Consider the following 25112-nt stretch of genomic DNA (forward strand, 5'->3'; position numbering starts at 1 on the left):
TGGGGTTTTGGTGCTGCAGGATAAACTCTGAGCTCCACAGGGAAATCTAAATGGTGCATTTTTCTGTTTACCTTCAGGTGACAATGTCCAAATGCTGCAACACATCACTGAGCGTCTGTTACAAAAACTCCTGTCACCAAGAATAAAAATGGATGGATGAATAATGGTCAGGCTGGACCTTCTGCCTCCTGCCAGCAGGATTGAGCAGAGATTTAAAAACAGCTTGTAAGCAATATGCAGCCAATCTAGACCTATATAATCAGACCTGGAATCATCAGCATTACACAGACATCAACTTACCTCTGAATAGAGACAAGGCACTTGCTGGTGTTTCTCAAAGGACCAGATTCATTGACTGAAGTCATTGAAAGCATTACTTGTTTCACAAGTTGTTTTTCCAACTGAAGTCACTGACAGCACTGAATAGTTGTTTTTTTTCCTTCTTAAAAGCGTGCATTCTGATTTAATTGAAGAAATATGATTAAGTCTACCCTTCTCCATATAAAAAAGAATGTCTCAAAGTAGGATAACCTGTAAAATATTTTGGATGTTTTCTTCAAGACACTACCATTTATGAAAGAGATTTTTGTTTTGATCAAATGAATAACAAAAAGCACAACAGCAAATACATCTCAACAGATGAAGGAACAGGATTTCCCTTTTTTATTTTAATTCACTGCCACCTCTTCCTACATCTTCCTGCAAGATCAACATTTCAGTATTTCCATCAACTGCAAAGCAAGGACAATTCAAACATGTGCAAACAGAGATTAACATGCTGGGTACAGTGGGTCACCCATCCTGAAAGGCAGAGCTTTACCTACATTGTCCATATTTGTCTCCAGGGTATAAAAATGTGGCTTCAAGGGGAGGGAGGGAAGGAGGGATGCTTTAGATGCCAGTTTCCTGATGAGAAGTCACCTTTCATGATAAAGTCATCTGCAAAAGCTGGGCAGTCAAGAAACCTTGCATTTGTCTCCTATGTAATTTACTCCACATCAGCAATCATTTCTGTCCAAATGAATGTGTCCAAATCAAATGATGTGGCAGCAAAACTGCCTCTGATGAGGCACCCTGATCATTTAAGAAAGACAAGAGGCATCTTTGTAAAGCATTTGGTGCTACCACGATTCTTTCAGCACTTCTTCCAGAAGGAAGACTCCCCTGAAAAATTATTTTACTCCGTTTTTTTAAACTGAACTTGGTGCAACCCTTTCAGGTTACTTTGAAGAAAAATGTTGAATCAATCCACATTCTAAAATGCCTCAGAAAGAAGCAAAATCCCAGCAGTAAATCCACCTAATTAAGTGAGGGTGTATCTAGCCCATAGCTATTATCGCTTCTCAGCTTAATATTTTTAAACACCCTGTATGTGGAGCAGGCAGTAAGCTCTTCTCATTATTTCTCAAATGAAGCTGAGTAGATCTAACCCAAATTATGGCAAGATAAACCAGACAACTTAAGTGATGAAAATTGTACTTTTCCCTCTGCTTTAGGGACGCTTCTGGCTCATCTGTCCTCTGATCAAGGTGAGCCTGATAAAGCTGAAAATTACACTGTGTGACTGGATTGTATGAGATTATCTTTCCCCTGAGAAGTGATTTATTTTAGTAACTCTTAATGAATAAGAAACTTTCTGCTCCAACACGCAGCTCTTCTTGTGTGGGCATGGTTCCTTATTGCTTTGAGTGAGAGATCACATAAAAGAAATGGAGAATCTGAGTGGCTACATCTTCTTCATGGTTCAAAGACATTTTTGTGTTATAAGATAGACCTTCAGGGACCACCAGTTCCATAAAAAGTGAAAAGTAATGTCATCAGTTTGTGGGTTTAACTGCAAAAGTCACTGGCATATCTTCTACTTTTTGAGTGTGAGGAAAGTCCAGTTTTGGTTTTGAGGGATCTTGCTTTGTAGAATTTGGGGGTCCTCGACCTTTAGATGATTCCAGGAGATGTTGCATGTTAAGTCTGAAAATAAGGCGAGGATCTGGTCCAGAAAGAGATGGGCAATTGCAGCTCTCTCTTATTTTAAGAGCCTGTGAACACATAGGAAAACAAATCAAATAGGAAAAACAAGAAAGGCTTCAGTCAGTGGCTTTGGTTTTCCAGTCAGGTTTGCATTTGCACATTGGTTAGTATAATAAAGAGCCTGAATTGTTACTGAACAACTTCTCAACAGAAAGCAAGAATTCCTGTGACAAAATGGAGCAATATGGTAAAACAATGAGAAAAATGAAGAGTGAAATAATTTTCTCACACCATGATCTCCAAGGATGGATACTCTAAAAGGTACAACATAATTAAACAGGAAGTTCTCTAATGCTTTCTGTGATACTTGTCCACATCAGTACCTTTCAATTTACATTCAGATATAAACTAAACTTTTTGTAGCCCTTTCAGGCTACTTTGAAGAAAAAAGCTGAATCAATCCATATTCCAAAATGCCTCAGAGAGCAGAAAAATCCCAGCAGGAAATCCACTTAATTAAGTGGGGGGATATCCAGCCCATAGCCCACAGCCACAGCCCACATACTGCACTCAGCTTCACATTTTTATATTTATATTTACATTCAAATGCAAATGAAAATTACTCCATCAAGGAAAAAAGGGCTCTGAATAATTTACTTCCTCAGATATGTTCTATTATTGAAGTAACTATACATAGACATCTGACTCAAAAAAGGAGGGAAAATCTCCAATAACATAATGGACTTTTAACTGTTTGGCACAGAGATCCAGATGGTTCATCAGTATAAACTCCTGTTACACAAGTGTCTTCATCTCCAAGAAGCATTTGGAGTATTCCAAGTTTCCAAGTATTACAAGAAAATAATGTCACAAGAAAATAACATCTATAGAATGTAACAATTTCTCTGGATAAAAGATCAGATGTAAGATACCAAACTTGAAGTTAGTCCTGCTCATTGAGTAAGTGCCATTGCCTGCATTTTACAAGTAAGAAAGTAAGGGCACAAAGGAGCCAGAGAAACTCCCAGAGAACCAAAATTCATTAGCACAAGCACATTCCCCCCAGATCACCCTGTCTGGTTGGCAATCTGAGAAAGGAATGGCAGCGGATGAATCTCACATCTTAAAGGCTCTGTGGAGAAATTGATACCAACCTGTTCAAAGCCAGCTGTTTTAAAGGATGCCCAAGTTGTGTTCATTGTCACAAAGCTGAACATACCTTAATTAGACCATCCCAAACTGGCAGCTCCTGTGTTTGGCACACAACAACTGATGAAGTGCTTTGTAAGCAGCTGCACACAGAACTACAGGGATCTATGGATCCTCCTAGAACTCATTTAAACTAATTAAGAAAAGTAGATCCCATGTATCATATAGCAAAGTATTACATGTAGAACTCTAGAGGGTTCTACATCTCCACTGAAAACTACTTTTTCAAGATCTGCAAAATGGAACATCCAGACCACAAGTCTGATGGTTGCCATTAATCAATGGTCACATCTGTTCAATATTAACTGTCCTGGCCTCAATTAACAGCACAAACCATGGGCAGATTTACATCCAGCTCTGTTTTTAATCCTTTCATAGAGAAATCAGTTCAAATGTGCATTTTATTCCACTTCATTTCATAATCATGGAATCCTGAAAAGCAATTTCCAGAGGTGTCCTGAGTGGTAGCCAGGTGCCTCCTGGCCAGCGTTTGGGACTGTCAGCAGAAAACAAATGCTGATTAATTTGTTCTAGATGGATTCATGAGGAGAAAGAAAAAACACAGTTTTCATACCAGTCTTAGCATTGCATTGTAGACAGAACAGAAAATTTTAATCTGCTTAATATCCACTAGCTTTGTCTGAAATATCAAATCAAATATTCCCATACAGCTCTGCATAAGCATTTACCCATCATTTTGAAACACTTTGATATTCTTCCACAGGAGGCACTGGAAACATCTTACTACAGCAGATTTTAAAATAGAAGAGCAGAGCTTCTTAACTCATTTTTTATAAGGAGGTTCCAAAACATATTTCTCCTCTAACTTTACTACAGTGGACTGATAGTTTGCTGTAAATGGCTAGAAACAAACAGAATTTAAAATTAACAAATGGTTTTGGAAAAAGACACATTCCAAAAATGTAGCAAGTTTCTCCAGTTGTTTCTTGCTGAAATGTAAAATTCAAATGACTGGATACACAAGTGTGGATTAGGCATGCAAATATTGTTCCTGTCTAAGTTTTTTAAAATATGACTAAAGCTTTCACAGCTTGTTTTTCTACAGCATGATTGTCCATGTAGTCACCAAATATAACTGTACTGCTGAACACTCTTCTGCTTCAGTGACCAATCCATTTCTAAACTGACATTTGTGATAAACCAAGAGTTTTCTCTTGTTCTCTGCTAGAACATAAGCTGCTGCAAGACTGCATTAATGTCAAGCAGTGTTATTCAAGGCAAATGGGAATATAAAGATTTAGACTGTATCCTGGAAAAGGCAACATAATCCTCTTTCAAACTAATTTAGCAATTTTGTATCTCTGGGTTTTCCTGGTTAAACAGTGCCTGACCTATTTCCATGGTTTCGCTCACCTGAAGTCCCAATTGCAAAGATAAAAAACCAGTACTTCAGGTGAACATTTTTACCCTGTGGATGTCTGAGTTCTTGCTAGACATAAAGCTGTGCAAGGGGGTAGAAGGCAGCTATTCAACATCATCACCTCACATGTCACTGAGAAACTCCAGACATGGAAAGAAAAGTCAAGTTAACTTGTCACCTCCCTGCTCAGGACAGATGTAACTACACATTCCAGTCAGGGCAGCCACCTGGCTGCTTAATGGTTCAGGAGATCCCAAATAAAACATCCAACTCTTGCTTGCAAGTGACAAAGGTGAAGCTGTTTTTCTTATTAATGCAATCACAGTCACCTCCTGCAAGGTTTGGCAGCAGGGAAGGCAGAAGAATTAGGCAGGTCTCCCTCATCCTATCACCTTCATGTGAAGCTACCAGCAGAGACAAAGAGAGAAATAAGTAATTCTTAGCTCCCAATATTAATCCTTCACACTGTCACAGACACCAGACTACCTGCTGGTCTCAAGCCCTTACAGTCTTAATGAAATAGCAGTAAAAAGATGATTAAAGGAATTGATAGACTTTACTGGATAGAGAAGAAAAGCAGCTTATATATAATGCTAATACTTCAACCTTCCACTGATGTTGGTACAGGAAAGAAAAACTGTGACAAAATATTTAATAACTTTTTAGGGAGAACAGAAATGCAGGTCAGTGGGTTTTATTTTTATTGATGGGGTTTAATTAACATATTCTAGTACTAGAATTATCTGATGTTCACATCATAAGCAAAGGGCAAATATACCAACTCACTTTTGAAAAGGAAGGAAAATAAATGTATCTCCCGTATCAAAAGGCAGCAGAGAAAAAAGTATTAACTACACAAAAATTAATAAAAATAATAAGCAGCCAATGTGGATTTGAAAAAAAAAGGTGTTGCCAAAGTAAATGAATTAACTTTTTTTGACAAGTTAACTGACCTAGCAAACAAGACAAGCAGTGCAATTGATATATCCCAACTTATTATTAGTGTCTAAATGACCTCACCATGGCATTTCCACAAGACAGTGGAAAGAGGACTTACAGTGAATCAGAAATGGAATCTGAGCCAAAAACATGATGCTAAAAAAGCAAATGCCACATCAAGATGAATTTTTGTATCACAGGCAAGGCTCAGTAGATAACCTTCTGCTTTATTCACTTTAGCTGAGGCTTCCATTGATGTGCAGTGCTGCATTTGAACAGCACACTGGGAAACAGACACTGCCCCAAGTCAGAGAACATGAAAATAAAACATTGAGATCAACTAGAAGATTCTGTAGCTTCTGTCTGGCACTGAATTCCCACAGCCTCTCTGTCTCCAGAACAATGATCATCCTCTCACCCTTATACAAAATTATTTGAAGATTTCTTTTTCTGAAAATCAAACACATCTCTCTAGCCTCAATGAAGAAATTCTAAGAGATTTCAGTTTCCTATTTAAGAGTGTACTCTGTTTTTATGGTTTACTATCCTAACACCTCCCTGTCTGAGAAGAAAATACTTTCAAAATACAGCAAATCTTTTTTACTTGTTTTATTTCATTTCCAGGACAGCACCACTTTTTAACTGCTTATAGCTCTCTTGTTTACTGATTCCTCAGCGTGGCTGTAGCTTGCAGCTTGCTCAGAAAACCAGATGTAACATCTTTAACACTCATTTGATTTGCTCTCAGTCTTTTAATGACTTGAAAGGGATCCCTGTGATAGTTCCCCTTTAATTTACACTTCCTGAGACTGTTCAGTCACCTCATTCAGATGTGACATTTCATTACCTGAAGAAAAATTCTCACTTGATATGATTGCTTATTGTGAATCTGCTTAAAAGTCTGTAGAGAAAGATTAGAGAAGTCCAAAACTTTGTCCCAGCTATAGCAGCTGGTCTAATAAGAGATATATTGTCCTGAAAACCATTTCAGCTCCAAAACCAGCAGCACATGAAACCCAGTAATGCTCAGGATGGATCTGGCACTGAGCCTTAAGAAGCACCAGTTTCTTCACAGAGAGATACTAGAGATAAAAAGGCCTTTTTTGATCATCTGGCTTCTCTCCTGGGCTCTGAATATCTAATGGCAATTAATATGGCAAACATACTGCTCTAAAAATCCCAAAGTATGTCAACAATGAAACAAAAAGGGGCTGATATTGAGCAACAATAAAAGCCTGGGATTCCCTTTCCATGCCTGAAATGCAGCCTGAAGGCAGCAGCTCCCACAAGAAGGCGAGTCAATGCTTCAGACAAGAAGCCTCATCTACACATTTTCTTTCATCTTCATTGCAGTTTTGTAGTGCCAGCCTCACTTATCTTGTGAACTTGCTAAAAACAGGCAGCCTTTAGCCCCTGTTTTCTCATCCTACTCTAAAGAATGTTTAAGGGAAAAGGCAAACAAAAACGTCTCCCCTCAATTTTCTTTTGGAACATCTTCCCAGCCTTCCCTGCTCTTGGAAGTGAGAGTAGCAGTAAAAAGATGAGGGCTGCTCCACCTGCTAAATTACAAGAGATGAGACAGAAATAACAGTTCTACACAGTTGCTCAGTTATTTAACTTATTTGCTCAGGCCTGGGGTAGAACACAAGAAGTAATTTATTTCATTACCTCTTTATAAGCCAGTCAACAACTCTATGAAAATAAACGATCATGTTCAATCTAGCTAAAACTGAGGCTCCACAACAAAAATAATTTTCTATTCAGCTGCTCAAATGTGTTAGAAAATCCATCAAAAACATTCTCCCAGCCTGCTTTTGCAAAGTACAGACCTTGTGTATATTAATTTGAAATATCCAGTCTAGCCACTCTCCAGCCTCCTGTCCCTAATGCTGACTTTGATTTATGCCATCATTTAGAATATTTACTGTATTCATTCTCATCAAAGGATTCATGAAACTCTTTTTTTTCTCCTTTGAAGTCAGCAAACACCTCAACATTGCAGTGCTCCCTCTGCCAATAAATCTTCAAGTGTCTTTACAGTTTGGAACTGAAAATGACTTGAAGTGGCAGAGTTTAAAAAAAAAAAGAGAAGAGAAGACTAGTTTGTTATAAAAAAGAGTATTTCCAAACACAGTTTAGCTTGCTAAAAACAGCATTGCAGTTGGGTGCTTTAACACTCTATTTTATTTTTTTATTTGCTACAAAAGCAAGAGAAGTCAAGACAATTTAGGAATCCAACTTAAAAACTGCCTTTCCAAAATGGCAAAAAAACCAGAAAGAGTGGATGAGACCTGTGGCACTGTTACATCAATATCAAAAGGCCATTCAAAAAGAAAAAATTTTACACTTTGATCAGAGATCATAAAAAAACCCACAAACCACTTGGAATATAATTACACTTTGAATATAATATCATTTTATCTGTGCTATCTTACTTTTTCCTCATTTAATAAAACCTTTGAGGCTGAAAGCTTTGCAATGGAGAATTGCTGTAAGGATAAAGAGAAAGGTAAGCATGGTGCTATCAGAGTAAATTGTGAATCAATACCAAAGCAGCTAATTCATCAATTAATATCAAACTACTACTGGCAAGTTTCCTAGGAGGAAAAGACACTTCCTGAGCCCTGCTCACCTCTGGGATGAGGCGGTCCAAGTGCTCAGCCCTGTTCTCATGGGAAGGGTGTGTGGAGAGCCACTCTGGCAGCTTGGGCTGCCCCTGGATGGTTTCTGCCAATTCCATCTGCTGCCAAAAGACACTGCTGGCTCTGACATCCACACAAGCCTGAGAACAGAAGGGAAAGATCGGAGTTGTCACCTGGAATTTGACTTGGTTGATGAGTACTTGTGAATGGCAGCCTAAATACAGCCTTTAGCACTCTAAAACCTATCAAACATACATACATATATATGGAAACTTTTTTGGGGAAAGTAACATTCTTACAACTACATATTTAAAAAATGTTGGAAATCATTCTTACAACTACACTGGATGTTTAAAGTAAACACTAAACACCACTGGATGTTTAAAGTAAAAAATACACAGTCTAAGTGATATTGAATTACAAAACACATCTTAAATTTTCAGTCTCTAAAGACTGTTTAGATGATACCTATACCTGACAGGAAAAAGCTGTTCCAAAATATCTAAAGGTAGTAAAAAAACCATTAAGAACATTCAGGAGGAAGGAAAGGTTTACAATTGCTGGTGTATACTTGTTCTTTAAAAAAAAGCTCAACTGCAAATTTGAAGTTATATTTACTAGAACAAATTAATAATCTCCACAGATTTAGACAAAGTTACAGGAAGAAGCTGAGAGTCAAAATACAAGATGATAATAAATCATGCTTAAATACACCTAAAAGGTAACTGGAAATGCTTTCTGTAATTGATTACATGGCCTTTCATGAGTGATCTGTGGAATCCATGACACAATAAACCAGGAATTCTGTAGAATTCTTAACTCTCTTCAAGAAGTATATATTTAACCATAGAAAGTCATAGAACAGTAACATTTAGACTTGCTTTTGTGTATCACCACAGATTTCTCTATTGTTACATTTAAGTAGAGAAGAAAAATAAACAAGATTTCTTATACTGACCTTTATTTGCTAAGTAAAAAAGAGGGACATGCAGTCAGAAGATAAGAAAATTACTTCTTCCCATTCTCTCACCCAGGAATAGAAGTGGTGTTTTATCCTTTGAATTTATTTATTTAAATTATTATTATAAAAAGATCATCTGCACAACCAGAGAAATGCTCATATGTCACTTCACTAATTTCCTTCTGGTATGGCCCTACTTTTCCAGTATTAGAAAACAGTGAGCACAAACACAGCAATTACATTTTTTCAATTATTCCCTTAGACAACTTCAAATTACAAATGCAGTTTTAATCCCAGAATCAAAGTTAATTTTAAAAACCCTTCCTTAAAGAAACATTAATAATTATTAAAAGGAAATTCTGCTAATGAAATATTAACACTAGATGGTGCTGCTCTCACTAGTATCTCACACATAAGTCTATTGCACTTAGCCAGAAATAAAGAGTTGGTTCAATTTCTTTAATATAGAATTAAATTCCTCAGGGGAAAAAAAAAGTAATTGAAAAAATAAACTATGAAAAAATGCTGAGTAGCTTCTGACCAAATTATTGTCTTACTGCAGCAAAGCTCTATTGTTGTTAAGGCTGTATTTCACTTAAATCTTTAAATCTCTTCACATAATTAAATCCTACTTATACAAGATCCCTATTTAGAGTTCTCCTCTTTACAAATACATGGGGTTTTCTTCCAATTGCAACAAACTACACAGAAAAGAGACTGTGCAGGTAATGCACAACTTTACACACTTCAATGTTATCACATACAATTAGCCACAATGACTTTGTCTTTCCCTAAAAACTCTTATTTCCCACCACTTCATAAAACTACATATCTTCAAAAACTTACAATTTACCTCCATATGAAGAAAGAAACTCTCTCTGATTGTAACAGAAATTGAAAAATGTCTGGTACTTATTTTTTTGCCAATTTTATTTTTATTGCTAATAAAACCAATCAGCTGTAGTTACCTTTGCTGCAAACTGAAGTCCCACTTTATCAGCTTCAGCCTCCAGGGTTCTGCTGTAGGGTCTATCAAACATGAACTGCAAAGAAACACATCAAAGTTTTGTTCCTGGGTCTGGAATGTGAACAAAGATAGAGCCCTGTAGCTGTTATTTAACCTTTTCATATGAACTGGGGTTTATCTATCATGCTCACATTGCATGTGATCAGTATTAATTTTCTTAATGTAATCTCTAATTCCATTATGTGTAACTCATTGATCCTGTATTCAGTTGAAATTAATTCACATTAGTTATATTTTCATGGGCACTATCAGCAGCCAATCTCATTTTGCAGCAAGTGAAAGCTAAATACCAACTTTTCACCAGAATTTTTTCACTTCACTCTTTTATTGACATCAAGATTTTTCTTGCAGCAGCTGTATGTAAAAAATTCCAGTGGTTCCCTAAACTTTAAGCATGGTATCATCTATTTCATATGGCAAACTGCCCACAATAAAGAATGTGGCCATAAATATTTGCATGCAGAAATCACTCCTTTGCCATGACTATCCCCCACACAAGCTGCAAATTGCCCTTGAGAAATCAAACTAAAAGACATAAAGCTGACCAAACTCCCCTCCCATTTTTCTAGAGCATGAACACACCCTAAGAGGCAGTGGTGGTATTTTCAAATATAATTCATGTAGATTTGGGCAGCCTTACCCTAGTCTGTCATGTTACAGTAAATGCAAATCAGGACTTGTTTAAACAGCCTGCTCCTGCAGAGATAAGGAACCTGTCACAACATCCTGGTTTACTCATCCATTAGGAAATGTGAACTGAACAATGGCAAACGTGCAAGGTTAGAGAAGAGAGAAAGGTTTATCAGCCCAAAAAGGTTTTATCAGCTCTTTATCTGGCTATAGAGATTTGTCCTCCTTAGAAGTTTCAGGGGAAAAAACATCAAAACCAAAACTATAAACCACAAACCAGTTTGAAATGAAGAGCACCAAAGTGGTCCAGTCCCTTGAGTACATAGAGGTAGCTGTAACTTTTTGGTCCTTTTCCAAGTAGTACTGATAGTTTTTCTTTCCTAAGTCAAAAATAGAAGCCAACCAAAGCTGGCTTTAAAAGCTAAACATGCTGGTTTAGAAGTAAGCAGAGATGAAGTCACTTTCTAAATTCTTAGTTTCCATACAGACCTTAAACACTGCAATTATAAACATATTTTTTAAATCCTCTGATAATAAAGTAATTCCTTGAAGTGGAATACAGGTTTTTATTGCCTTGAAAAGTCTGTTGTTGCACATATATTCACTAAACAGCAAACAAACCCCTGGTTAGTCTGTCATATGTTCTTGAAGCACCATTTCCTAGTTAGCCAGATAAAATATTTGATTAATTATTAATAATTTTGTAGACAGAGAAATGAAATTTGTAACCTACAAAAGAGTTCTGAGGTATCTAACATACAGTGGTATTCATCAGCTACTGAAAAATGGAATTGTTTAAAAAATCTTTTGTGAATGTGCTAAAGTGAAAAATTAGAACTTCAAACTCTGATCTAAAATCCTTGTCAGAAATTGGACACAAAGAAGAAGACAAATTTGATTTTTCAAATCAATTATCAGAGCTGCCTGTGTGTGTTGAAGAAAAGGGAGTTCCAGGGATGCTGACTGCCCAAAATCACCAGTTTTCACATCAAATACAAGTCTTATGGTGTGACATGGACAAGAAAGGAACATGAAGTACTGCATCTGTACATACTGGTGTGTGGGACATGAGTAAAACTCAGTCATCCTTGGTGTTATTCCAAGAATAATTCCTAGGCTTTAGTTCCCATATCAAATAACTGCTGTTCTATAACAAAGCCAATATGCCTCAGTCCAGAAATACATGTTTAAGGAACAACCCCAAATAGATGTAATAAGAAAAGTTAACAATTTATTAAGAAAAGAAAATTATCTTAGGGGGAAAAGGCAGAACTGGAGCTCACATGCCCAAAGGCTACACAGAATCACTGGGAAACACTTAGAGTCAATAATAAAAAATACACAATAGTCACCAGGTCAAAAAGTCAAGCCTCTAAGGACATAAGAGAAAAACAAATATTGAAACAGAAGCAAGTACCACAGCATGGCTCAAAGAGCCCTTTCACAGAATGGGATGCTAAAGCTTTAAAAAGCAAGATACAGTTATGGAAGAGAAAGAGAAACATCCTGAGAAAATGTGGAGAAGGATTCACCTTCATGTAAGCACAACATGCAAATCTGAATGAGGGAAACAGACTAAAAAAATTAAGTTTCCTATTCAGCTTCTTTTGTCTATGGGATGAAAGCTTTGCAAGTATTTATCACTCCAACATTACTGAAGTTTGATCAGCCTTTTAAACCAGGACAATATCCCAGAGATGATGTTTCCTTTGCACAGGACTCAGAGCTTAAACCCAGATTCCCTTTCCAACCTAAAGCACAACTCCAAGCCCTGATGCCAAAATACCCATTCTCTGTGGAGAGGAGAAGAGATGCTGACAGGGAGTTGAATTTTGCTGTCTAAATCATAAGCAGTCTCAGGATTCATTCACACTTTGTTTTTGCCAAATTCAGCTCTTCAAAATGCTGGCTAGAATTCATCAATGTATTGGTTTCTTAGCTACTTGTGCAAATATCCAAGCTCTTAAGAGATAATTTATGTTCAGAATCCACACATCTACCCATTAGCATAAAAACTACCAAAACAGATTGGTTATGTTTAATTTCATGTTTTTGAGGAACTGGGGGAAATCTCAGGAAAAGCATCAAGTCAAAGAAACCAAAGAGATCTTTCACTTCAATTCAGATTCCAGTTTTATGATCTAAGTAAATTTCTATTTAAAAAAACCACACTTTTTAAAAAAAATAAATGGATCAGTAACTGTCCAGAGAGTAGATTAATCCTCTGAAGAAAACTGGCACCAGAAAGCCTCTGAATTTTACTTTGCTAAAATATTTGCTGGCTGAAAGATTATTTTGGTAACTTGTAGTACAGCGTGGTTGATAAAAAGGGTGTTTAGATTCTCAATTTTTTAATCTTGGAAACCGTTCTAATCATTGTCAATGTATTTAAAGAATTCCATGTATTTTATTTGATTTAGGAATAATTTAACAACTACTTCAAATAAAAACATTGCATTTTACCACATACAACTTTAAAGGGCAAGTTAAGGGCAAGTCTTTCTACAAGACAATCATCTGTCTTAACTGGCAAGCAGGTTCCTGCAGCCCGTGCAACTAAATCCAGTCATTTAGGGAAACCTAAAGTTCTTCAACATGACAAATGAAAATCAGCATCAACTAAAGCAGAACCAGATCTATAAAAACATATTTCATTCCACAACAGACTCAAACACTAATTTTTGTCATATTTCTCCTTTTGCCTTTCTCCCCAAACCTACTGTTTAATTTAGCAAAAGATTAAAATTATCATTCCAAGGAAATCAGGAAGGACAATAGAAAATGTCAGTCTTACCTCCTGCAACTTGCTCTGAATCCACTGGCCAACAACTGCCAAACTATCACGAGGACAGATGGCCCAAATCATAGTGAGAAAGATGAGTGAGAGAAAATCCAAGAAGTGAACCAGGCTGGCTTTCTCTGCCTGCAAACAGAAATTATCCCATTTTCATTCCTTACTGTCTGACATTTCTTTAGAACATTAACAGAATTTGGAAACACTTTAAAAGTCACCGATTTATTTTTTTTCCTGTGGAGCCACAGGAAGAGGCTAAGCACAACATTTCCTGCTTGTACCAAAACAAACAAACAAAAAATCCAGTTGGATACAAAGTACTTTCAGGCCAGAACTCATATAAGTTGCATAAATACAGCTGGAACAAATACATTCTGCCTATCAGACTCCCTGAGAGACTCAAAGCTTCAGGTAGGATGGAGGCAACGAGCAGAAGAAGTTCTTCAGTCAAAAGGCCATGAAACATCTCAGTGTGAATGAAAAACCTATAAAAATACCTCCAAGACTGTTCTTTACATTAATTTGAGAAGAGATAACACATCACTGAGACAGGATCACTAATGGGATAAGGGGAGAGTATACATAATGTAGTTCTCTTCTATTTTCTGCTGCTTTCCTTTAAGCTCAGAATCCAAGAGATTATTCTGTTTTCCAGAGCTCTATTTGACATTGCAACAAATTGATCAGAGCATTTACAAACAGGATCATGCAATACTTCTCTCTGTGCCAGCTGGATGACACAGATTCCATACAAACAAGATAAGTTCTTTTTTATTATCAGAAATATTTTTAGAAGTTTAAAGGGTTGGTTGGCTGAACCCAGCCCAAGAAACCACGATGTGAACCATTGCTCAACCAAAATCATACAAGAACCAAGCTCTAGGTATTCTAGAATTGACATTCTAAAACTGTGTGCTCCAATAATGACAGTATCAAGTATTTTAAGATACTTTTTAAAGGTGTATACACTTTGCAGGTATTAATAATTACAGGGGTAACAGAGTTGCTGAGCACCTCCAGTTCTTTATGTCTGTGCTGTAAGAAAGGGATCTGCAGACCAAGTTCTAAATGACTCTTGATAGTGAGCTACAATCTACCTGTACAGCTGTGAAAAAAGCCCTGGCAGCCTCTGTGTTAGCAGGGATCACCACAGGTCTTGTGACAGTTATTAAGTGCTACAAAAATTATAAGGATCTACTGTAGCAGGCTACTCATTTCAAACTCAATTTTGCATCCATTAGATAGAGTCACACTGAAAACTTGGTTGGTAATGATAGGGAAAATCATAACTAGAGTAATTAGAATTAATAATTTAAGACTATTAGACAGCTTTCTTTAAAGACTTACTGCATGTTCCAGCACAGCATGAGCTATTTCATGTCCTAAAATAAAGGACAGCTGATGAATATCAGAAACTGCATCCAGTAACCCAGTAAAAACAAACACTTGACCATTCTGTAAACAAAGAGAATAAAAATTAAGTGGGAGACATATCAAGTGCTGTTTCAGTATTATTATTTTTTGTGTTATGTACAACTTACTGGAAGCACAAAAGCATTTACACCTGGTTCATCCACCACGTGGATAACCCACTTGAGAGCTGAGACTTGAGGGATGTCCTTGTTGCTTTCAGACAAGTGCCCAACAACTCTCTCCACAACCTGGTAGCGTGCATCTGTCTCAGGTAACATCTGACTTTTGAACTGCTCCATCCACTGAAAAAAAATTCATTGGTCCTAATTTTTAAGGTAGACAAATGTATATAAAACATGCAATTTGAAAATATCATGTATTTGTTCTGTTCTTATCTCGTGTCTCTGGAAGATGGGAATATTAATACATTTGGATATGGCTTATCAAGTTTCACTATACAACAGGAAACCACAGAACTCAAAATTATAGGACAAGAGTTTACAAAAATTACAATGGACAAGAAATAGTTAAGAATATTTGCTACATGCATGTTATGTGCTTTGTAACCATTATGTGTTTCTCCTGGAAAGGAATTCTAAAAAAGGATGAGGACAAAATGAGGAGGTAACAGATGAAGGGACTCTGCAGGGTTCTGAGCATGAAGTTCAAAACTCGTCAAGGACAGTAGAAGGTTTGTTTGCCCATTTCATTAACAGGACTATCTCATCACTAAAAAAAGCAACAATTTTTGAGTACTTTCAATTTCTTGTCTAAAATCCTACCATATCATATTCCATCTGTGACAGCTCCCTAAAATGCTCTTTGCCAAACACCAACAGTCGAGCGCGCCCAGTGATGGGTGTCTCCTCCAAGTGGGTAAAATAAAACATGATAAATACAACTCCCAAGCTGCCAACACCCAGCAGGATCTTCCATTTGTTTCTTCTTGCACTTGCTTTGAAGAGTTCCCGTTTATTAGGAGGAAGTGCCTTCCACCAATTTCTTATGCTCCTGTAAGATACAAACAGTGTTAATTTAGAACATATTTGAAATGGAATTTGTTACTGTATTCTCTATTACAGCCTCATCTCATGTAGGAGCTCATGGGGGATTATACAGTAATTGGCTGCCACTCCTCTGTATTTCTTCCCTCCCACAGGAGAAGAAGGAATACCCCTCAATGTCTTGGTTCATCTCCCTCTACACATGTAAATGAAAAGAGCAAAAAATAGATCTAACGCCTCTGATAATGGAAAAAAAACACCTCTTGTTGAGCAAACTGTCAGTCAAACAACACTACAAACACACCTGCCATGCCTCCCCACACTCACACTCTGCATGATGGGTCTTGCACTGAAAGGAAAGAAACACAGTATTTTACCTGCCAAGAATGATGGCAAATAATTTCTGAGCTGGCTTCACAATAATCCAGAAAAGAGGAACTGGTGCAGCCTGAAGGGATGGTGATGTGTGAAAAGACCTGTTGATCTGAATGTTCCAAGCAGCAAAGTGACATGGGGGTTGTCCTACAGAACTGGTCAGGAGGGATGGGATCTTCTCCTCCAGTGACTGAGAAGACTGGGAGAAAAACCTTCCTGAACTATGGTTTGCATTCCTGTACACTTCCTGTCCACTTATATGTGGGACATCCAAAAGACATCGCAGTCCTTTACCAATCAAGTTTCTATAGGAGTCAGGGTTTCCAGTCAAAACACAGTTTCTAGTATTTCCACTCAAATCCAACCTTTGGCATCTATTTCTGTCACCCTGACTTCGGCACCATCCTGTGTAAGACCTAGAGAGATTATTGCACTTCCCCTGCTTGCACAAAGAAGCCAAATGAGACAAAATACAGTTTCTGCCCGACAGCTTTAGGCCACAGATGATATTCATAACTTCTTTGGTTGGTTACCCTGAAAAAAAAAAAAAAGAGCAGACTGGTATTAAGAAGCCCACCCAAACAAGAAACTCTGCATCATTACTTCATTTTCCCCTGAACGGATACTACGTATTAGTTTGTCAACATCTGCACTGCACAGAGAAGGTCACAGTCACAACTGTATCCGGTTACAGCTGTAAGACATCCATCTGCTTCCGACTGTGAAAGATATCAGTATCTTGCATCACTGAGAATAAAACAAGGTGTGATTTTTTTTTTCCCTTTCACTTTTATTACCACCAGATCGAAGTGACTGCAGGTGCCCATTGTGGGTCACCATTGTGGGTCATCACCTCTCCGTGCGGGGCTCCTGCCCCCGCGGTGCCATTCCTATACATGAGAAAAACCAGGATCTTGATTTTGTGTCACAGGATCTGTGAGCACATTGCTCGCACTTTACTCCTAGCCTAGAAACAAAACGCCGCTAAACCAAGTCTCCGCCAGCCGGGAGCCTCTAGCTCACGGATATGGAAACGCCTTGGCACGGAACTGACCCAGGCCCTCCCGCCGGAGGGGCCCCGCCGCCGTCCCTTTCACCCTCTGGCTCCGATCCCGGCCTCTGCTTCTCCCCCAGCCCCGCCACCCTCGGGTGTCACCGCGATTATCGCGACATGGGCTGATGCGAGGAGCCGGGAGTGGGGAACGAGGGAGACGAGTCACTCTGAGGCGCCCGCCCGGGTAATGGCGGGCGGGGGACAGCTCCGGCCGCCTCACGGCTGCGCGTCCCAGCGACCGGGAACGACCTCCTCCACCGGGCTCCCCTACTCACCACCGCGGGAGGCGGCGGCGGAGGGGCCGGACCGCGGAGCCGGTGTCGATACGGAACCGGGATGGAGAGAGGGAGGCGCGACGGGCGCCGCACCGCTGCAGCGGCCGCCGGGGCCCCGCGTCCCTTCCCTCAGGCGGGGCCGCCGCCGTTCCCGCCGCCGCCGCTCCCCTCAGGCGGCGCCCGCCATTTTGTGCCAGCGCGGGGAGCAGGGGCGCCCCTCTTCAGGCGCGGAGCCCGTTCTCCTGCGTGCCGTGGCTCCGGCTTTGCCCGCGGTGTTTCCGTGTCACCCGGTTGCAAAATGTGGAATATGTCAGGATTATTTTAAATCAGGGCCTTCTTTGATGTAGGATCTTTGTATGCTTTCAAGCCTAAATCATCTTCCCCTAGTCAAGGGCTTGCGGGAGCTGAGAAGGCTTAAGGAGGTAGCAAATCAAGGTGTTGATTTATATCTGTGTGTGCATTGCTAACTCGTCAGAGTAACGTGTATGTAAATTAGTAATCAATCATAATAAAAGGGCTGTGCTTGGAAAGTTACTAACTCTGAATTCCTGCCTATAAATAATGGCAGGAAAAGCCTGGTGGTCCTGCTTGATCTGTGGACTCTGAGAACCAGAGTGAAGCTCTAAAATAAAAAGTATCTCAGTTGTGTAATTACTGCCTTGTTGCACACCAGGTTACAGTTCCATTTTGTGGGCACCAACCTCATGGCTGAGAGCAGCCCTGAGTCAGGATGTTCTCACTTGGAGCCAGGTGGAGGTCAGTCTTTCTCCCAAGTAACAAGTGTCAGGACAAGAGAAAAAGTCCTCAAGTTGTGCCAGAGGAAGTTCAGGCTGGACAGGAATATCGATTCCTTCACAGAAAAAGTGACTAGACATTGGAATGGGCTGCCCAAGAGGGGTTCAAGGAATGACTGGACTTGGGTTCAAGGAATGACTGGATGTGGGACTCAGTGCTCTGGGCTGGTTCAGAAGGTGTGGATCTGTCACAGGTTAAACTTGATTTCAGAGATCTTTTCCAGCCTGATTGACTCTGCAATTGTGTTTTTGGGCACCTGAAATGAGAAGTGGCTCCTGCTGCCAAAGGGCTGGTGGCACTCCCAGGCAGGGAGCAGTCAGATCTGCTGCCTTGGTAGGAGCAGAGGTGATGTTTTCCCAAGAAAATAGCAAGCTACTAACTTAATGTGTGGCTCTTGTCGTACTCCTCTGGCTGACAAATACATCTTGAGTGATGTGATGCGAAAAACAAGTGATTTGCTGAGGGAGGGTGAGGCTGGGATGTGTGGTAATGACAGGGCAGCCCAGGCTGCGCATAAGCCCTGGTGCCTTGAATGTAAACAGAGGCCTTGTTGTTGTGGAAGGTAAAGAAACACAAATCTTGGCCTTCCAGAGCCACATCCTCTGTGTATGAGCACAGCTGAGTATTGTGCAGTGTTTGTTGAGGTACTCCTTATTCCACCTTTTTTTGGTTTTTATTACCAAATAAACCCTCCTGTGACAGTTTTTAATCACTGATGGCCATTGCCAATGGAAACACGTAGTGACCAGTTGTTGCAGTCCAGGCCAAGAAGGAACTTTATGTACTGATAATCCTATAATTTCCTCTGGCACGGTTCCTTTAAGACCTGCCCAGGCTCCATTATCATAAGAAGCACGAAGAGTAAAATCTGTCAGTCAGTAACACAGCATTAATTTTTGTGACTGTCTGCTCCAGTCACAAAACCAGCTGAGCTGTAGCAGCAGAAAAGCACTTTGTCTAACCCAAGGTTTGTGTGTGTCCCAGCTGTCAGGAAATGAAGAACTGACATGAAAGCTCTCATTAATGGCCTTACTAGACTTGGTATTTCCTTGCTTTTATTGTTTTCTCTATCTAGAATTCTCCATTCCTAAGCCATTCAGGCCTTCTACCATTTTTTCTATCATTTTTCCACCTCACCTTTTTTATTGAGTCTACTGAAAACACACCAGTTTGGAGTTTTTTCTTTGCATGTTTCTTTTTGCAATCATTTGTTTCTCTAATGTATTATTTAACTCTGCATAGAGGATATAGGACCCATTCCTATATCCTTGGCTAAATTCTTCTTAAAATCCATGGATGTTTTGAGTGTGGAAGGATGGGGCTCAAAGTTGTGTTCTACATTCTGCACTTCTAAAGTTTCCCCAAGCATCATTGCTTGCAATTAAAACTCCAAAGCAGACAAGCAGCAAATACGGCACAGGTAATTATAGGATCTATTAAATACCAGCACTAAATATATCTCTAGATGAAAATCTGGTAAACAGTTGAGCAATTGGAAAGTTATAGAGTGTTGGGGTTTTTTTTTCCCTCTAAATAGATGTGTAGTGGAAAAAACATTCTAACTTGTAATTTATATTATTGCGTCTCTTGAATTTTAATGAAGACATGTACATACAACTTTTTTTTTTCTTGAGGAAATAAAATAGAATATTCTCTGGTAAAGAGAGGTAGATTAAGACAGTTTTGTAGCTGAGTTTTTGCTTACAGGCCTCATCTTTTGTACGAAAAAAGACTGTAATTCTTGTTTCAGAAGAAGACCAGAAAGCAAATTTAAAATTTTTAAGACTGTACAAGACCTATTTAGAGGTCATAAGTGATTTCCTAAGTCCAATTAAACAATTAACACCTTAACAGGTACAATTTTCCTGTGTGGGTGTGTCCATTAATATTTGTGTATCTCTTTATATAAGTCGTTGTTCTGAACTAAATGAGGTTTTGTGTATGTATGAAATTACTCACACAAGCAAATAACAAATTCAATAAAAATAATGAAAAGTAGTTTAACTTTGAATATAAAAAGTATTTTTCTGTGCTTGGTATACAGATACTTCAGTATTTGGTACTAAAGTCTCTCTGCTACCAACTTGGACCATCACAATTAAAAAGTTGTCAATTAAAATAAACAGTCTTCAGCTTCAAATGAAAAAAACTCACTATAAAATATTAAAATATTTGGGTTTTATATAAATCCAAGGAAAAAACTAATTATTAATTGATAGTATTGTAATTCAACTTTCAGTGTAATTTACTTCTGTTCATGAATGCTGGGCTAAAATCCAGGCTGAAAAAATGCACTCCATCGCCTTCTGCAAGTCAGAAATTGGATTTAATTTCATTTAGTCTGTTTGGCCAGTTGAAATATCAGGAGTTCATGTTCATTTAAAAGATCAGACAATGCTTTTCATTAATGTCAAGGTTTTTTCCAAATGTTTGCACTAGAATATCCTGCCTTGATCCATGTGTTGTGTTATGTACTAACTGTCCTTTGCCCTTCCCCACTGAGATACCAATTAGAGGATATTCTTTAAGAATTTAATAGGTGTTAACTATTGTTGCATATTATCTCTGTTGTTGATGTTTTTAAAAAAGTAGATTTAAAATCCAGAAAATGAAATTACTGAACCAAGCAGAATTTTACTGTAAAACTGTTCATCTAAAAGTTGTCATAAAATTCAATGCCAAATTTAATTCCGAAACACAAGTGAAGAGGCTGGAAATAAGGAGTGCTCTTTTCATTCCTTCTAATTGTTCCAAGCAGCTTTTCTGGGTGCAACCAGAGCAGCAAAAGTGCCGAGATTTCTCAATTCAAGCCTTACGAGGACATAAATTTATCTCAAAAGATAAATTTGTCTCAAAAGAACCACCTGAAAAAGGTTGGGTGCTTATACCACCAGTACTGCTGGGCCCACATGTAAAATCCTCAGTGGAAAATTAGCAGAGCACATTTTCATAATTCAATCTTTCATTTAGATAATGCAAAGTCTCCCTAATTGTTTCTGTGGCGCTTGATTGGAGCTGTAGGAGTGTTATCCCTCAGGGACCAGGGATCATCGTGCAAATGAGATGTGGATCTTGTCAGGCTGCCTGGCATGGATGAAATTTTAACTAGGTGAAGATTGGTACAAGAGATTTGGTTAGAACTGCTGAAAAATAATAGTAAAAGTTCTGGAAGCTCATTTTTCCTGCTTTGATAGCAATGGTAATGACTAAAGATTAATTTTAGCATTGGCAAAAAAAAAAAGTAATTGCAGTATTTAAAACCCTGAGGCAAATCAGTGGAAATGCTTTGGAAAGGATAATTATACCTGCACAAGGAAGATCTGTTTAATAGCATTAACTAGCCCAATTAAGGAGAAGTGGAGGAAGGGCCAATCTGTTATTTCTTTAACTGTTCACTGAAAAAGTGGTTTTGATATTTAAGCAGTAAATATTGGTTTGGCTTTTTCCAGGATGATTCCCCAAGGTTTAAACGTTTTAAGAAGTGTTGAAGGGATCTTGTCTCCAGCTGTCAATAACATCCCAGAGGTGCAGATGTTTCAAGAGGGACCTCTGTGTATTTACATGGCAGTCGTTAAGATTCTCATCAGTAACCTCATCTGGCATAATCCCAGTCTAAACATCCCTAAAAGATTGTTCTCAAGTGGGGGAAGATGGGACAAAAAGAGGATTCTTTGCTCTTCCACAGCAGCAGCAGCAGGTTTGGCTGTTTTGCCACTGCTAAGAGCTAGAGGCTGCAGAGTGGTGAGTGCAGAGGAGGATCTGCTGCCAGGAGGTTTTCCCCAGGGCTTCCCTGCTCTGACAAACAGTGATGTGTGTGTGTTTTTAATGCAGGTGTGGAACACACGGGTGTGTGCAACACCTACCAACCAACACGGGCTTTTCGTGTCAGGGAATTCCAGGGCACATACTCGGAGATGGATTTTACCAGGGGGAGTAGAGAGAACAGAGTTTAAGAGGGTTTTAATCCTTATCTTTCATTTCCTTGCTGTAGTGCTGCCGTTGCTTCTGGCACTGTCCTCAGATGGTGAGTGGTACAAAAGTTTTAGTTGAAAGCCAAGGCCAAAGCTCACTTTGTGCAGTTGCCCAGGGGTAGTGGCACTGTGTGCAAAGGGCAGCACTGGCCTCTTCAGAGTTGGAGTGCAGGGAGGGGATTTTTTTTCTCTCTGCATCTGTTTAATTTGAGCTTTCCAAGGCAGCCAGTTGGAACTGCAGAACATAATTTAGGCAACAGCCAGCTCTGGCATTGTTAAAGCAAGCACACCGCCCTTTATAACCCAAGGAGGCAGCAGTGCAAAGGCACCCTCTGCTATCACCCACAGAACCCACTGCAGAGAGCACAGGCAATAATTATTTAAATAAAATGAGCAAACATTCCATTAAAACAGGGTGATGTAATCAGGAAAAGGATAGCTAGAAATTTTAGAGTTAACAGCCTCAAAATCTGAATAGTACAAAGCATTTTCATTTTGCAAAGTTTAAAGCTGAAAAAGGGCTCATTGTCTCTTTTTCAGTGAGAATATCAGGAGTGGTAAGAGAGTCAAACAGGCAGAATATGATGGGATGTTACAGTAAAATACAAGATCTGCCACATGCAAAAAAGTTTTGGTGTGAGAGGTGGCAGGAGAGAAATGAGTACTCAGCAGGGGCCATGGGTCTGTTTGGTTTATTCAAGTCCACATCCTACAGTAGCTTTACACAGGTTTATTCAAGTAGAATGATCGAGTCCAAGCAGAGGTTCTCTGAGCCCTGTGCTTCAATTAATCTTATTGTATTGCTTAACTGCAGATACTTTATCCCTGTTAACCAGCCCTAGTGCATTTCCAGTCCCTGACCAGTGTGCAGTCCACTGTGCTGAAGGACTAGCAAAGAAATAACCAACCACAACTCATGGCTTTCATGGGGCAGTTCTTTAATGAGTAATAAAAATTTGAATGGTACCACAACAGCCTCTCTTCTCAATTTCAGCTACTGAAAAGAAAAGCAGGAGCCAAGGAAAGATGCTGACACCTGTTAGGATTTTTTTCAACAATCAGTGACTTTTGCCTCTCCTACTGAATGTTGTGTTTAAATGTTTATATTATAATATAAAATCTCATCATTCACCTTGAAAATAATATGTTTTCCTATGATGGAAAAGAGAAAAATGCAGGGATTTTCAAAGACTGGTGAAAGCCACCATAGATGTCCAGAACAGACTGTACATCTCATGATCCCTGATGGAAGGACAGCACCAGCCTCTCAAACACATGGCTTTGATCTGCTCTGCATAAGTTAAGAAATTGGTTAAGCAATGTACTTGGAAAATTATTATTCTCATCCTACACTTCTTCAGCTGTGAGCTGCTCAGCTCTAGATTTTTAGTTTAGTCTGTTTTATAAATGGCTACTTGCAAAATTGTGTGGAGTTAGGCTAAATTCTGAGTTTTCCTATGACATAGAAAGATCCAGCCTAGATCTCAAATTCTCACTTCATCTTCTCTCAGACAAGTGTGTATTCCTGACTGACAAACAACCAGCTTTGATGTGTTGCTGTAAGGCACCCAGTGAATTATAGAGCTTGCTCCAAAGCTGTGAATGTATTAATGCTGCTGCTGCAATTGCATAAAAATCTTGTTTTGGGAAAACGTGATGCATCTGCCCCAAAGTATGTACCCAGAATTTTCCAGCAGGTAAGTGAACAAGTGTGAAGTCAAATGGAAATGGTGTGTGTTGAACCAAGTGTTATTACCCAACAGTGTCTATAAACAAAGGCAGAACCAGAATCAATGCCTCTTCCCTTTTTTCCCTGATATCCTTTCCATTCAGTAGAACCAGGGCTGCATTTTGGTGGTTTGCCATGGAAGCAGCACACTCCTGACTGTTACTGGAATTACAAATGAGCAACACTGAAACTAATTGAGAAAAAAAAGAGCTGCTGGCCCTGTGGCAGTGCCCAGGTAGAGCAGGTGCTGCTGCAGGAAGCAGAGGAGAGTGATGGACTTAGACATCCACATGCAGCACAGAGAGTGGAACTGACAATATCCCAACATTCAACAACCAGCATTATTTTCTTTAAAATGTCCTTCACAGTGGGCATGACTCTCCAAACCAGGAATGCAACAGATGAGTAGGTAGCAAAGCAGTCCTGTTGGCCAACCTCCAAGTTCAGTAATTACACTCTGCTCTTAAATTCCCCCCACAGCTCAGTTGGAATAAAGCTCTTTTTCTGCCTGTCCCGGAGCATTGTGCAGTGTTTCTGTGCAGCTGTACAACACTGAAAAATATCTTCTCCCATTAAAATTGCCCAGGGAATTTAGGTAGACAAAAAGCTATTACCAGAGTTGGAATGTGGGCAGAACACCAAGGTTAACTTAGACTTGCATGGGAATCAAAGAATCTTTGCTGACGAGGAGTGTCATACCCTTATTAAGGAGCACAAGTGGGAATAGCTCGCTGTGCTGCCTGAATAGAAACCCAGGAACTTGGGATCTCTGCACCTGGAAGCGACCCAGCACCTGGGATGTCTCCTAACAAATCACTCTATAAAAGCCTCTGATCTTGCAGAGTATCTTACCATTATCTTATATGGTTATTTAGTAATATTCATTGAATTATTTATTGATAAAAAAAGTTCCAGAAACTTTTGTTTTTCAAAGCCCCCATGAAC

At 39.1% G+C, this 25112-nt stretch overlaps 1 protein-coding gene across 2 annotated transcripts; it reads right to left on the reverse strand.

Moving 5' to 3' along the window:
• Positions 1-626: 626 nt before the first annotated feature.
• Positions 627-18081, reverse strand: OMA1 (OMA1 zinc metallopeptidase). Of its 2 annotated transcripts, none has more exons than XM_064429029.1 (9): positions 17673-18081; positions 16346-16877; positions 15747-15975; positions 15093-15266; positions 14899-15006; positions 13552-13680; positions 10069-10143; positions 8130-8279; positions 627-2036 (listed from the first exon to the last, which is right to left on the reverse strand). In XM_064429029.1, exons 2-9 carry the CDS (start codon positions 16855-16857, stop codon positions 1818-1820), a joined length of 1596 nt encoding a protein of 531 aa, XP_064285099.1. In that variant the 5' UTR covers positions 16858-16877; positions 17673-18081; the 3' UTR covers positions 627-1817. The 2 variants fall into 2 exon arrangements, with proteins under 2 accessions (XP_064285099.1, XP_064285100.1); XM_064429030.1 differs by lacking the exon at positions 17673-18081 and adding an exon at positions 17398-17624.
• Positions 18082-25112: the final 7031 nt, after the last annotated feature.

Source organism: Passer domesticus, chromosome 7, assembly GCF_036417665.1.
Source record: "Passer domesticus isolate bPasDom1 chromosome 7, bPasDom1.hap1, whole genome shotgun sequence".
Taxonomy (NCBI): Eukaryota; Metazoa; Chordata; class Aves; order Passeriformes; family Passeridae; genus Passer; species Passer domesticus.

Bases quoted from the DNA above. Each gene is read 5' to 3' on its own strand.
- OMA1 (XM_064429029.1), bottom strand. From the start codon at position 16,857: ATGAATATCATCTGTGGCCTAAAGCTGTCGGGCAGAAACTGTATTTTG. The intron at 13,681-14,898 runs GTAAGTCTTTAA...TTCTGTTTGCAG, and splicing joins ATGCTGTGCTGGAACATGCA to GCAGAGAAAGCCAGCCTGGT. The intron at 2,037-8,129 runs GTGAGCAGGGCT...ATGTGTTCACAG, and splicing joins TGGACCGCCTCATCCCAGAG to GCTCTTAAAATAAGAGAGAG.